The sequence below is a fragment of the Cydia splendana genome, chromosome 9, assembly GCF_910591565.1.
Source record: "Cydia splendana chromosome 9, ilCydSple1.2, whole genome shotgun sequence".
NCBI classification, from domain to species: Eukaryota; Metazoa; Arthropoda; class Insecta; order Lepidoptera; family Tortricidae; genus Cydia; species Cydia splendana.
Window position 1 is genome coordinate 13,262,941 of NC_085968.1, and position 13,478 is coordinate 13,276,418.

Consider the following 13,478-nt stretch of genomic DNA (forward strand, 5'->3'; position numbering starts at 1 on the left):
AAATTCCACTGGGAAAAAATGAGAACGGAGTAATTGCCTCGAAGAAAAAATGATTTGCGGAAATTATGGGCCATTTTAGCGAGGCGATCCAAATTAAAAGGCTCAAAGTCTAACTAACATTATTGTTAGTTAGACTTTGAGCCCGGGAAAGCGCAACGTACGAGCAACCTACAGCTAGTTCCCTGAGCCCAAGGTCGACCACTACCCTAGGCAATGTTAACCCCTGCGATTTATGGATGGTGACCGCCCATGCTATAAACGTAAGTGGAAATTGACTCCTGGAACAGCCATGCCCTTGAACTAAAACCGCTAAAAAAATGTTCAAACAAAAACTCAAACGAATACGCTTACCTCGCGCTTCGCGCTCGCTTGGTCAATCAGCAATACGATGTTTAAGTGCAAAAAATAAATAAAAATTTTTGCATTTACTGGGGATCGAACCGGGTACCTATCCCATATCCTTGCTTGTAAGCGTCTTTCCATCTGCGCTATGATAGCATTTTGATGAGCTGACGAAATTTGGTTACTTATTCTCGAGTAAGAATTTAAATATCTAATCTAAAGAGAATAAAGTGTATAGGGGACGTGCATGAACTATAGGGGGCAGCACAGGAGCCGTCAGATCTTTGGCGCGAAGCGTAGATGAGTAGTTTATGATTCCGATGTAGCCCACGAGATGGCAGAACCTACTATGCACAAGGAAACGTACTTACGAGAACGGTAGATGGTAGCACTTGCTTTGGCAATGTACATGTGCACATATGTTTCCGATTCAGGCCACAAGATGGCAGGCCCTCCAACGCGCACGGTCCCTATAGTGGGCGTGCGTGAACTATAGGGGGTAGCATAGGAGCCGTCAGATTTTTGGCGTGAGGCGTAAATGTGACGTTTATGCTTCCGATGTAGCCCACAAGATGACAGAACCTACTATGCATAAGGAAACGTACCTACAAGAACGGTAGATGGTAGAACTTGTTTTGGCAATGTACATGTTTCCGATTCAGGCCACAAGATGGCAGACCCTCCAACGCGCACGGTCCCTATATGTAGTAGAGGGTTAATGTCATACTAAATTTTGTAGTCACAGTAAATTTACTGCCATCTTTCGATACAGGATTAAAATGAAAATGAAAAAAAAATCAATAAATGTATATATGTATGGATAAATGATATTTTTTATTTTTAGAACGCCATATGATTCTGACCCATGTTCTTTTACTGATATGAGTAAATATAAAATGGTGTCGCCACCTAGACGAGCATAGGCCAAAGGTATGGCGCCGTATATTCAAGAATCAAATTTTCTTTAAAGCGCAAAAAGCCATCATCTCTTGCAAAAAATAAACGAATGCGCTTAGCCCGCGCTTGATAAATAAAAAATACGATTTTTTTTCATTTTTTCAAAATAAAAAAATAAAATAAAAAACAACAATTGATACGAAATTTAAGTATAAAAAAATACAAAAAGTTATGTAGCAGCATACAATTACTGGGGATGGAACCAGGGACCTCCCTATGCAAACAAAAAAGCGAACGTTTGCAAAATGCGCCATGATAGTTCTTACTAAAGCTGACGAAATTTAGCTACTCATTCTCAAGTAAAAACTAAATATCTAAATACCGCCGAAACCAGAGATACAAATTTTCTGAATTTTTGGCCATTTAATCTATAAACATATATCAAAAAGAAAAAACTCTTGTGATATCGATACGACTATTTGTTTAGGCGACAGGTATCACGACTCCGCCATTTTTGAAAATTTCCAAAAATCGGATTGACAAAAAAAATTTATTTAGTCATAGAATCTGGTCACAAAATTTCATGAGAATCGGTTAAGAATTGCGACCTGTAGAGGAGAACATCCGGAAATACAAAACTAAATATCTAAATACCGCCTAAACCAGCGATAATTTTTTTCTGCATTTTTTGCTATTAACTCTGTAAACATGTCTCAAAAAGAAAAAAACTCTTATGATATCGATACGACTATTTGTTTAGGCGCCAGGTATCACGACTCCGCCATTTTTAAAAATTTCCAAAAACCGGATTGACAAAAAAATTTTATTTAGTCATAGAATCTGGTCACAAAATTTCATGAGAATCGGTTAAGAATTGCGACCTGTAGAGGAGAACATCCGGAAATACAAAACTAAATATCTAAATACCGCCTAAACCAGCGATACTTTTTTTCTGCATTTTTTGCTATTAACTCTGTAAACATGTCTCAAAAAGAAAAAAACTCTTATGATATCGATACGACTATTTGTTTAGGCGCCAGGTATCACGACTCCGCCATTTTTAAAAATTTCCAAAAACCGGATTGACAAAAAAAAATTATTTAGTCATAAAATTTGGTCACAAAATTTCACGAGAATCGGTTAAGAATTGCGACCTGTAGAGGAGAACACCCGGACATACGAAAGCAAAATGCCCGAGTCAAAACGTAGACCTTCGCTTCGCTTCGGTCAATAAATAAAGTCTAAGAAACAAACGTGCCTCGAAAATCAAGAAAAAGTCATTCTCGAATAAATGGCGCCATATACTTTTGGCATATTCTCGGCTAGATGGCGTTGACGACACCGTTTGATATTTAACAATTTTAACACATCAGTGAAAGAACATGGGTCAGTATGAAACAATACAAATTAATAATCATTTATCCGTATACATATTTTGATTAATATATACATTTTCAATTTTATTTTAAGTTTTAATCGTGTGTCGATAGATGGCAGTAAATGTACCGTGACTACAAAATTTACTATGGCAATAGCCCTCTATACTATCTATTCTCTTTGATAGGCTATAAGAATAGTATTGCCAGACAATATCAAAGACAAAAACAAATTCATTGACAAAATTACCGCAAGAATTCGTCAGAAATACACAATGCTCTTTGCGAATGAGTATGGTGTATTGCGTACTGTTACGTAAAGCAATTACCCCTAGTCTCAGAATAGAAGGACATAATACATCGGTTCGAAATGTTCATATACTGCATTGTGATCAAATTATGATAAACCAAGCCTAGCCGAGATGACAATCGTTTGCAGAAAACGAAACAAAACGCTAAGTTAAAGTGTCATTCTATGGAACTTGCTAACTATTGTAAACGTAAACAAACCGCCATATTGAAACTGTCAAAAATGATGAATTTACTAGTGACTTTTGTTTACATAGCAAGTTCCATAGAATGACACTTTAAACGGTTCTGCAAACGATTATCATCTTGGCTAGATTGTTGGCTAGGGGCCCTGGACTAAGTAGGTAATCTGCACACAATGAAGTGCTATGCATTTTCATTCCATATATATCATTTAAATAAAGTCAAAAATCATTTCTAATATGGGCTATAATAATTAAATTAAATAAGAATAAGTAGGTAATTTGAATGAATGGTGATTTTTATAAAAAAAACAACGGGTTGCACTCCGGGAGTGCCGGCAGAAGTGAAAACTCAATAACATTGTAACAGTTTTTCGATCAGGTCACGTGTCCGTCTTACGTCTTACCAAAGAGAATAGATAGTATAGAGTATAGAGGGGTCCTGTCATAGTAAATTTTGTAGTCACAGAAATTTACTGCCATCTATCGACACACGACTAAAACTCAAAATGAAAACGTATAAAACTATCGAAAAAATTTATATATATGGATAAATGATTTTATTATTTTTATATCATTTTGACCCATGTTCATTCACTGATACCTATGTGTTAAAATTGTTAAATATAAAACGGTGTCGTCAACGCCATCTAGCCGACCATAGGCCAAAGGTGTGTGCGCCATCTATCCGAGAATGACTTTTTCTTGATATCCGAGGCACTTTTTTTTCTTAGATTTTATTCATCTTATACGGAGTTACATATGTCTTTGGTCTTACGAATCTTACGGTCACGTGACCTGTCGCGAGTTTAACATTTTTTCCCCATCACAAAAAGTGCACACCGCCGCTAAAGAAGTTTTCACTTCATAATATAAAGATAAATTTTACGAGTAAGTTTTTCATGTAGGTAAGCTAATGCGTAACATACATACTACGATGATTGCATGAATTCAGCCGGCTGACAGGCGGGCGGATAACAGAGAATTATAGACCGACAAGAAATTGTAGAAATTAAAAAGTGGCAAACGTAGTGTCGTCCCTTTCAAATCAGTCTAAGAAAACGGGAGGACGATGTTGCCCCTTTTTAATTTCTACAATTTCTTGTCGGTCCATAGTAACAGGGTTTTGTAAGCATTTTATACAAATAAGTTTGTTGTCATAAAATTGTATAGTATCGGATATTTAGATGTGATATTTTTCTTGTATTTGATTTATTTGAGTTTATAAAATTGCACAAGGGCTACTTACTTACACGGAACCATGGTTAACAATGAAACCATAAAGATTACATTGAGATAATGTTTTGAGTAGATACAAACACCTGCGAAGGCTGTCCTCATGGTAGGCATGGTGTTATTCAAATAATAGCGTTTGGATAAATTATTACCCTTTTGTTCTAGGTGAGCTACGCATAAAACAATTAGTCGGATCAACTTTAGTGTTATCAAAGAGAATAGAATAGATAGTATACGAAGTTACATATGTCTTTGGTGTTATTATACAAAAATAAATGTTTTCTGAATTCTAACCAAAAGGATTCGGATCAGCACTCGACTTATTAATGTATGAAGAAAGTCTAGGTTACACACCTACATTTTGACTTAACCAAAAATAAACAATGTCTTGAAATTCAATATTAATTCCTTATTTTGTGCCGAGTACACATATTGGGCCAATTGATAATTTAGGGACGCAGCTATGCGGTGGAATGAAATAGCAATAGCGCTTGATTTCTTTTTGATCATAAAATAAATTGGCGGTTTGATTGTCATTTTGATCTAGCGTCCACACGGTCAAAATTTAATGTGGGCTCAGTGAGCCAATGTCCTTGAATTTCATTTCACACCACACAAACCGACAAATTGTCAATTTAATCAGATTGTACGAAAAAAATATTCCGTTTGATCTGGCCTTTAGACTGGCCTACGCACTCCACAAAGGCAATAAAACTTAAGAAATCATTAGAAATTAAGAAGTTATTCCACGTTTATTTTATTATTTTTATCAAATTTCTAAAATGATATATAAATAATATCTTAATACAAAGTGTGTGTGAAGAAATAATGAATAGAATCAGGCGTTACTTTGCGGAAATCCATATTAATTAAAAGTATTAAAACCAAAATATTACTTTGCTAATCCGCTTTGCTTTTCGCGGATTAGCAAATTAATATTTTGGTTTTAATTGTGTGTGAAGAGATCAATATAAACACCATTTAATGTAAATCCTAGTAATTAAAAAAACAACAGCACGACGGACGTGTCTAATTTTCGTCATTCATGATTAGCTAAAGTTAAACATCAACAATTCCTTGTGGGTTTAATGACTCGGATATCCTGTCTCATCGAAAAAAAGCGTTTAGTTAAATCAGCATGAAGGTACTAATTCAATAGTTTTGTTTTATCGAGGAACTTTTGAACTTTTCCTGACACAAAAGGAATGTTGTAATATGAATGTGCCATACTTTTTGCTAATGGCGTTATACTATAGTTCGTTTTTTTTGCATTAGAAAGAACTTGAAAGAAGGTAAGCGATCTTAACATGTCTTTTAATTGAAAAACGCTTTTTAAAAATCAATAACTATTACTTATGAAAGCAGAAGAACATAAATGATCGTATTAGATTCATCATTGTTACATATTTGCCGTAACTTATTTTTAAAGTGTGTTTTTTAATTAAAAGACACATCAAGATTGTTTACCTTATTTCTAATGCTAAAAAAAACGAACTATAGTCTACCTTGATGAAGTGGGTTAGGTTTTCAATCTATAAGTCTTAATTAATTTAATAATTATCAATATCTATCTGTATATATATATTATAATACCTTTAAACGAGCAATTCTTGTTTATTTATTTATATGTATACTTATTTATATATGTCGGAGACCGATGGTCCTAAAGGCGGTGGGCGCATGGGCGTAGCATCTCGATGTATTGCTTCACAGCTAAATTAGTATGCTACCACTGTTACCAGTGCATGAAATAAACATTCGAACTCGTTAACCATACTAGTGCCTACTATATTTCAGTACTAAATGTTTTAAATAACTAATTGCTATTTCTAACTCTAGGGATCGATATGAAACTAAAAAGATCACATAAAAATCGTTTAAATCTTTATTCAAGTCAAACTAGGCCGGCTCCAACCCTACACCTATGACCTGAGAAGATTTAGCCCTATATGGGACCGGCAACAAACTCAGAAGGACAAATCTTTTCAAAACAGCACATAACACATCCTTTCTTTATTTCACAAAAGTAAGCTTCTAATGAAACATTAGATATCAAAATAACAGTTGAAATAAAACACTTAGCTAAATGGTTAAAGAACGTTAGATTCTATAAGCTTTCAGAATAATCCTTCAGGTATAAGTCTTCAGGAACGCGGCGAGTTAGGCACGAGGTTGGCTAACGAGTACGGCCGATCTCTATAGTTCGTTTTTTTAGCATTAGAAAGAACTTGCAAGAAGGTAAGCGATCTTGACATGTCTTTTAATTGAAAAACGCTTTTTAAAATTCAAAATCTATTACTTATGAAAGCAGAAAAATATAAATGATCGTATTAGATTCATAATTGTTACATATTTGCCGTAACTTATTTTTAAAATGTTTTTTTCAATTAAAAGACACATCAAGATTGTTTACCTAATTTCTAATGCTAAAAAAAAACGAACTATAGCGCGGCCCGATCAAGAAGAACTACCAGCGGCGGAGCCTCTCTGCTCCCGCCTCCAAGTCAAGTTGGCAAACCTGCTCGACCAGTCTGCCAACATAACAACAAAAATGCCAACTCGTGCCTACGCTCACCCAAGATAAACCTTTTGACGTTCCAAAGCCTTCTACCTGTCATTTTAGTTCAACAACACGCCAATAGATGGCGTTACTCTCTACGCAACTTTATTTCAACAATGCGCCAATAGACGGCGTTACTCTCTACGCAACTTTATTTATTTCGTTACAACCAAATAATACGTAGCTCAACATTGCTAATCGATTTTATATAGGCGTCTAAAATAATGAACTATAACGCTGCAATACGTCTTTCTGGTGTCAGGCTCCGACATATATAATTTGCGGGGATCTCGGAAACGGCTCTAACGATTTCGATGAAATTTGCTATATAGGGGTTTTGGGGGGCGATCTACCTAGGTCTTATCTCTGGGAAAACGCGCATTTTTGAGTTTTTATATGTTTTCCGAGCAAAGCTCGGTCTCCCGGATATTATATTTTATTTTTCAATCGAATCATCAATATATTCTCTACATATACCTAATAATCTGCCTTGATGCCAAATTTCAAGTTTCTAGGTCATCTGGAAGTAGGTTAGGGTTTTGATTCATAAGTCTGAATTAATCTAATGATTATCAATATACGATTGCTGCGTTGCCAGTTCCTCTTTCGTTGAAATTGGCTGCACACGCTGCCGCTTCTCTAGATCATGAGTATTCTAAAACCACAGCGGAATATGAACTCGTTCCATAAAATGTGGCCACGCGATGCACCTGTCCCGAGATTGAGCAGCTCCCATAAAGGCAATATGGTGTTGCAACGTAATCTACATGCGACCATTGTGGCCTGCGAAAATTTTCTCAATTAGCCGCCGCGTCCGCGCAAGGAAACTTCATTTTCGGAAGCCGTGCCCAAGGCTGGCGCTCACTGACGAATAAGGCCACATATAAGTACCCGTACACCCTCTATTGTCTTATTCAGGGATCAGCCATTCAGCTCTGCAGTCGCATTTGAGTAGCGTTTGCATAATGTATTGCCTAGAGTGTGTAACGTTGGTGGTGATCGCTGCAGTGGCGCAGGGTGTTCCTAATCCCAAACATAAAGGAGTTTTTCAGCCCCCGGTAGAAGTTGGAAGTTATGAAGGATATTATGTAAGTGTTTTATTTATTTGTAGTGAGTGTTTGATAATCATCAAGAAGTATAATCTATAGTGATGTATCTATTAAGGCACAGCCATATTGAAATTGTTAATTTAAATATACATACTTATGGTAAATTTTTGGTTATAAATTATAATGAAAGTAACCGAAAATAATACAAAATCTAATTAACGCACATATGTGTACATATGTGTAGCTAGCACATACATAGACAACGGTTGGTTATACACAAGAGAGGCGGCGTCAAATTGATTGTACTTGTTTAAAAAAATATTAAATTCATAAATACGCAGTTGAGTCAGATGTCAATTGTGATTAAATTAGAGATATTGACAAATACTTTACAAAAGATTCACTGTATTTCAGCAAGATCGTCCCAGATACGCCTTCAACTACGGAGTCGCAGATCACAGCACCGGCGACGTGAAGTCACAACACGAGACACGGGATGGTGATGTTGTACAAGGTATGTAAAATAATATATTTACGAGTATAAACTATACTATCAAGTCGATTTAAGTAGCCGCACAGTAAGAGTTTGGGATCAATCGGGTTTTAAAAAAAAACAGCGTGTTAGGTAAAGTTCTTACAAGTTCTTTGTTACTACAAGTCTATGTACTTATATACGAGAAAGTCATCTCGAGAAAATTAAAAAAATGGAAGTAGGTATTAGAATACATAGAAGATACCTATACGTACGTGCGTACATATATGTATTTTCAGTTTGATTGACCGGAGTTTAAAAACCTTTTTACGCTGGAACCCAAATAAGTAGTTTTTGGGGTTCCGTACCTCAAAAGGAAAAATACAGAACCCTTATAGGATCACTTTTTTGTCAGTCCGTCTGTCCGTCCGTCTGTCCGACCATCCATCCGAGTCGACACTCTCAAATCAGATCGGGAATCAAAATTTATAGGATACTTCCCGTTGACCTAGAACTATGAAATTTGGCAAGTAATATCATTTTATACCACAAGTACTTACAGGGCAAAATATCAAAACTATAAATTTATAAGAAATAAAACAGAAGTTAAATTTGTACGAAACCCTCGGTGGGCGAGTCCGACTCGCACTTCCGGTTTTATATTATGGCCTACATTGGCAACTATTTACGTCTCGACCAGAAGTTGAGAAAGGAAAAAGGAGACATACCTATTTACGATAGTTATAACTTATAAGTAACCCTATATGAAAATAATATTATCAATAAATACAAAGTTTTGAAAAATTCATATAACCCCTTGAACATAACGCAACATCAAAAAATCTATAAGGTGTATTCGGGTATTACCGAATGTCGGATAATTCCGAAATTCAGATGAAAATCACCCTTAATTCCATAATAATAAAAGTCTCTTTTCGGAATTATCCGACAGTTATCGACATTCGGAATTACCCGAGTAAACCTTACACTATACTTTTAAGAATTACTTATGCAGTTGAGAAGCAATCATGTGTACCTACACTACATCACATACAATCGCAGTTCCCAGAGTATTAACTACAAGGCACAGTAACTACTTTATCTTGATCTCTGACTGTTTTCATGGCATTGTTTGCTAAACTACGTTGTATTCGCCGATTTATTAAACAATACTGCCATGTTTGGGATAGGGCACTATATTACATAGGTTAAAAGGCTTTTAAAAGGTATGAACTCTACGTTATTTAGAAATATGTAATGCATCGAGACACTATTAATTTATGTAAGCTTTTTTGGATACTAAGTTTGGATTTGTTAGAAAAACGGAAAACGTTTGGTTGTCAGTCACGAGAAACGGCTAAACTTGCTTTATGTAATTTTGCAAAATTAAGGTACCAAAACTCCAGCCAATCAAAAGCATTTATTTTTAAATGTATGCCCCTAATTTATAAAACTTTACAAGGCTTAATTAGTTAATTTATATTTTATGTTTTTCTTACGAGTACAAATGTCAAAATGACAGCTTAAGACAAATGAAATGATTAATAGGTAACATAGACTATGTAGTGCATAATTATTTTCCACCGTATTTTGACGGAAATGTACGAACGTGTCTTGATATTTCAGTCAGTTTCGGTGCAAAAAGTACTGAGGTTGACTGAAGTAGCATGACAAATACGAACGTTACGAGAAAATACGATGGAAAACAATTATGAACTACATCTGTAGTTAATTGAAGCACGCCACAATTATTAATGGTGCAACATTAAAATAACGTAAATTAACTTATTCCAGGACAATATTCCCTAGTGGAACCCGACGGCTCCGTTCGAACAGTTGATTACACAGCGGACCCTGTCCACGGCTTCAACGCCGTTGTCTCGAAGAGTGGACCGAGTCTTCATGCAGCACCACCACCTCATCATGGTCATCATCAACCTGCACTGCAAATCATTCCTCAAGCCATACCTAAGGGACATCACGGGGTACAACAGGGAATACCCCAAGGGATACCACAAGGGATAACCCAAGGGATTCCCCAAGGAATACCACAAGGAATACATCAAGGGATAACTCAAGCGATACCTCACGGATATCCACAAGGACATCCACAAGGATATCCACAAGGATATCCACATGGACTACCTCAAGGAGTAGTCGCTCGTGGGCCAGTCGTACGCTATTTGGAAAAGGCTGTGCCCGTCCCCGTGGAAGTTTATCCAAAGCGAATATTTGGACCTGTTGGTCCTATTTGTAAGTATCTGAGAATTATTAATATTACGTCGGGTGAGAATACGTTTGTGCCATACGCCACTTACATTGGTTTACAGGAGAGCGAAAAGAAGCAAAAAAAAAATTTCGAAAGGTTTTAATTTAGGAAATATTGAACTTATTTATCATTTAGCCACATATGTTTACTGTTTATAGTACCATACAAATATTGTAAATATAGAGGTAATCATAAAATAAAACCATTTATAATATTGCCATATCCGTTTTTGATGAGTAAATGTTAAGCATACAATGTATGATATGACACAAACGTTTTGGATATGTCACACTTTTGTGATATTTTTCTGTTAAAAGAGTGTAATTATCCTATAGCAAAATGCGGATATGACACATCATTTTTCCAAAAATTGATTTTTTCAAAAACCGATTACTGACAATTACAGCGAATTTTTTGTTATTTTAGGAATCATTAAAAAACGGTTTTGCCAAAAATGGATATGGCACAAAAGTATTCTCAACCGACGAATTTACTTACTATGCATTAACTGTGCACGAAAATCGGGAATTCATTTCCTAATAATAAAACCCAGCTCTGTCAATTTTTCGTAGAAGAAGACGCCAGATTAGATATGTACTTCATTCTCGTTTTATAACTTGAGCTATATTAAAAAAAACCGGACAAGTGCGAGTCGGACTCGCCCACCGAGGGTTCCGTACTTTTTAGTATTTGTTGTTATAGCGGCAACAGAAATACATCATCTGTGAAAATTTCAACTGTCTAGCTATCACGGTTCGTGAGATACAGCCTGGTGACAGACGGACGGACGGACGGACAGCGGAGTCTTAGTAATAGGGTCCCGTTTTACCATTTGGGTACGGAACCCTAAAAACCATGAAATATGATAATTAATTAATCACTTTATAATTATTTATCAAGGAAAACCATGTTAGAATCGTGCGCAGGAACCTACTGAAATAAATTTCTGGTAGTCAACACTAGTATATGATGCAAGTCAAAATATTCATCATACTCATAAGGGCATCCGCCAGCTGGCCCGGATGCACGGAGCGGGCGCACGCATGTGCACGCAAATTCGTCGCACGTGTCCGCGCCAGTTAGAGTCTAGGTGCGGAAAGAGAAGAGTCGTGAAATGTATGGGATTCAATACATTCTAAAGTGTCATTCTACGGAACTTGCTAACTATGTAAACAAACCGCCATATTGAAACTGTCAAAATGATGAATTTACTAGTGACTTTTGTTTACAATAGTTAGCAAGTTCCATAGAATTACACTTTACGACTCTTCTCTTTTCGCACAGACTCTAGTGTTGCTCATACCATTTGCGCCAGCTAGCGGACGCCCTAAATCCTAGTTCCAGCCAACTTTTTAGGGTTCCGTACCCAAAGGGTAAAAACGGGACCATATAACTAAGACTCCACTGTCCGTCTGTCTGTTACCATGTATGATCTGTATCTCATGAACCGTGATAGCTAGACAGTTGAAATTTTCACAGATGATGTATTTCTGTTGCCGCTATAACAACATATACTAAAAAGTACGGTACCCTCGGTGGGCGAGTTCGACTCGCACTCCGGTTTTTTATTTCGTAATATTCTAAAAAGCGAATTTCAATTTCCCAATTTCGCTAATGATTACCCAGGCTATTAACACCACATTTAACAAACAGACACGTTACGCATATCAGATGCAATTAGCGTCGTAAACGATTCGTAATCCTATTGTGTTCATTTGTATTGTTTGTTGAGGAATGCTTCTTTTGCAGTTGCCAAGGTTGGTCCGCAGTTTCCCGACTACGAGGGATTTGGCATCGACGACTATGAAGTACCCTATCCGTTCCAGTTTGATTAATTAGTAGATAGTAACTGTATACCTACTTAAATATTATTAAATTATTGAATACAATTACGTTTGGTTTGATTTTTTGTCTAGTTAAAGCATCGGCATGCGTCTGTGATGGCTATGCTATTCTTGTTTCTCTACATTACTCAATTTTAAATTTCGAATTTTGGAGCAAAGTATAGGCACATTTAAGGTATTGTTGAATATTGTACGAGTACATTGTAGTATCAGTGTTCATTTCAACTTATTGGGGTCAAATATTTCGATTTAAGTTATTAATGTTCTACGGCTCCATACTTATTACATTCGTAAGAACATTTTTATGGAAGTGACTGTATAAATGTGTATATTTTAGTGTTGTTTCCTATTTAATATCCAGAATCGATATTAAAATCAAAACTACACTGACGAGGTAACTGAAAGATTTGCAGCATATTTTAGTTAAATAAATCGGTATAGGTAGGTACTTACAGCCAATTTCGTATGAAATGGTTGCGTACGGGTATAGTAAATGACGTGTGCGTGTGTGTATAGGTAGGTATTACATATTGATTATTTAAATTTAACTACAGTGTTGCTAAATTCTGGCGTTGTTCACAAACGTCTGTCGAATGTACTTAACAAACATTTGTTAATGGTTTATCCCTATTCGTCATTTTGATTTTGACAATTCTTTTAGAAAGGGGCAAAATTAAACAGAGGTTTGTAAGAAGTTACTACGTTTTATAAAGTTATAAATCTCTTTGACTTATTAAAAACATAATTAAAGTGCAGGCGAACAATTTCGATTGTGGGGTGACAACTAATCGAAATATATTCCATGTTATTTACATTATTAACTAGTCACACACAACACACACAACGCATCTTTTTCGCTATCTGGACATATAAGGCCTTCGAGCAACACCGGCTTCCGACACATGGGAAGGGAGGGGCCCAAGCGATATCTCACCGTACAAA

General features: G+C 36.1%; 1 protein-coding gene across 1 annotated transcript; it reads left to right on the top strand.

Moving 5' to 3' along the window:
* Positions 1 to 7,632: 7,632 nt before the first annotated feature.
* LOC134793665 (pro-resilin-like) lies at positions 7,633 to 12,581 on the top strand. Its single transcript, XM_063765313.1, has 4 exons — positions 7,633 to 7,990; positions 8,366 to 8,465; positions 10,218 to 10,676; positions 12,442 to 12,581. The coding sequence occupies exons 1-4, from the start codon at positions 7,868 to 7,870 to the stop codon at positions 12,525 to 12,527; spliced, it is 768 nt and encodes a 255-aa protein (XP_063621383.1). The 5' UTR covers positions 7,633 to 7,867; the 3' UTR covers positions 12,528 to 12,581.
* The last annotated feature ends 897 nt before the right edge of the window (positions 12,582 to 13,478 follow it).

Excerpts from the sequence above, each read along its gene's own strand:
- LOC134793665 (XM_063765313.1), top strand. The coding sequence starts at position 7,868 with ATGTATTGCCTAGAGTGTGTAACGTTGGTGGTGATCGCTGCAGTGGCG. Across the intron at positions 7,991-8,365 it reads GAAGTTATGAAGGATATTAT|CAAGATCGTCCCAGATACGC; the intron begins GTAAGTGTTTTA and ends ACTGTATTTCAG. Across the intron at positions 10,677-12,441 it reads TGGACCTGTTGGTCCTATTT|TTGCCAAGGTTGGTCCGCAG; the intron begins GTAAGTATCTGA and ends CTTCTTTTGCAG.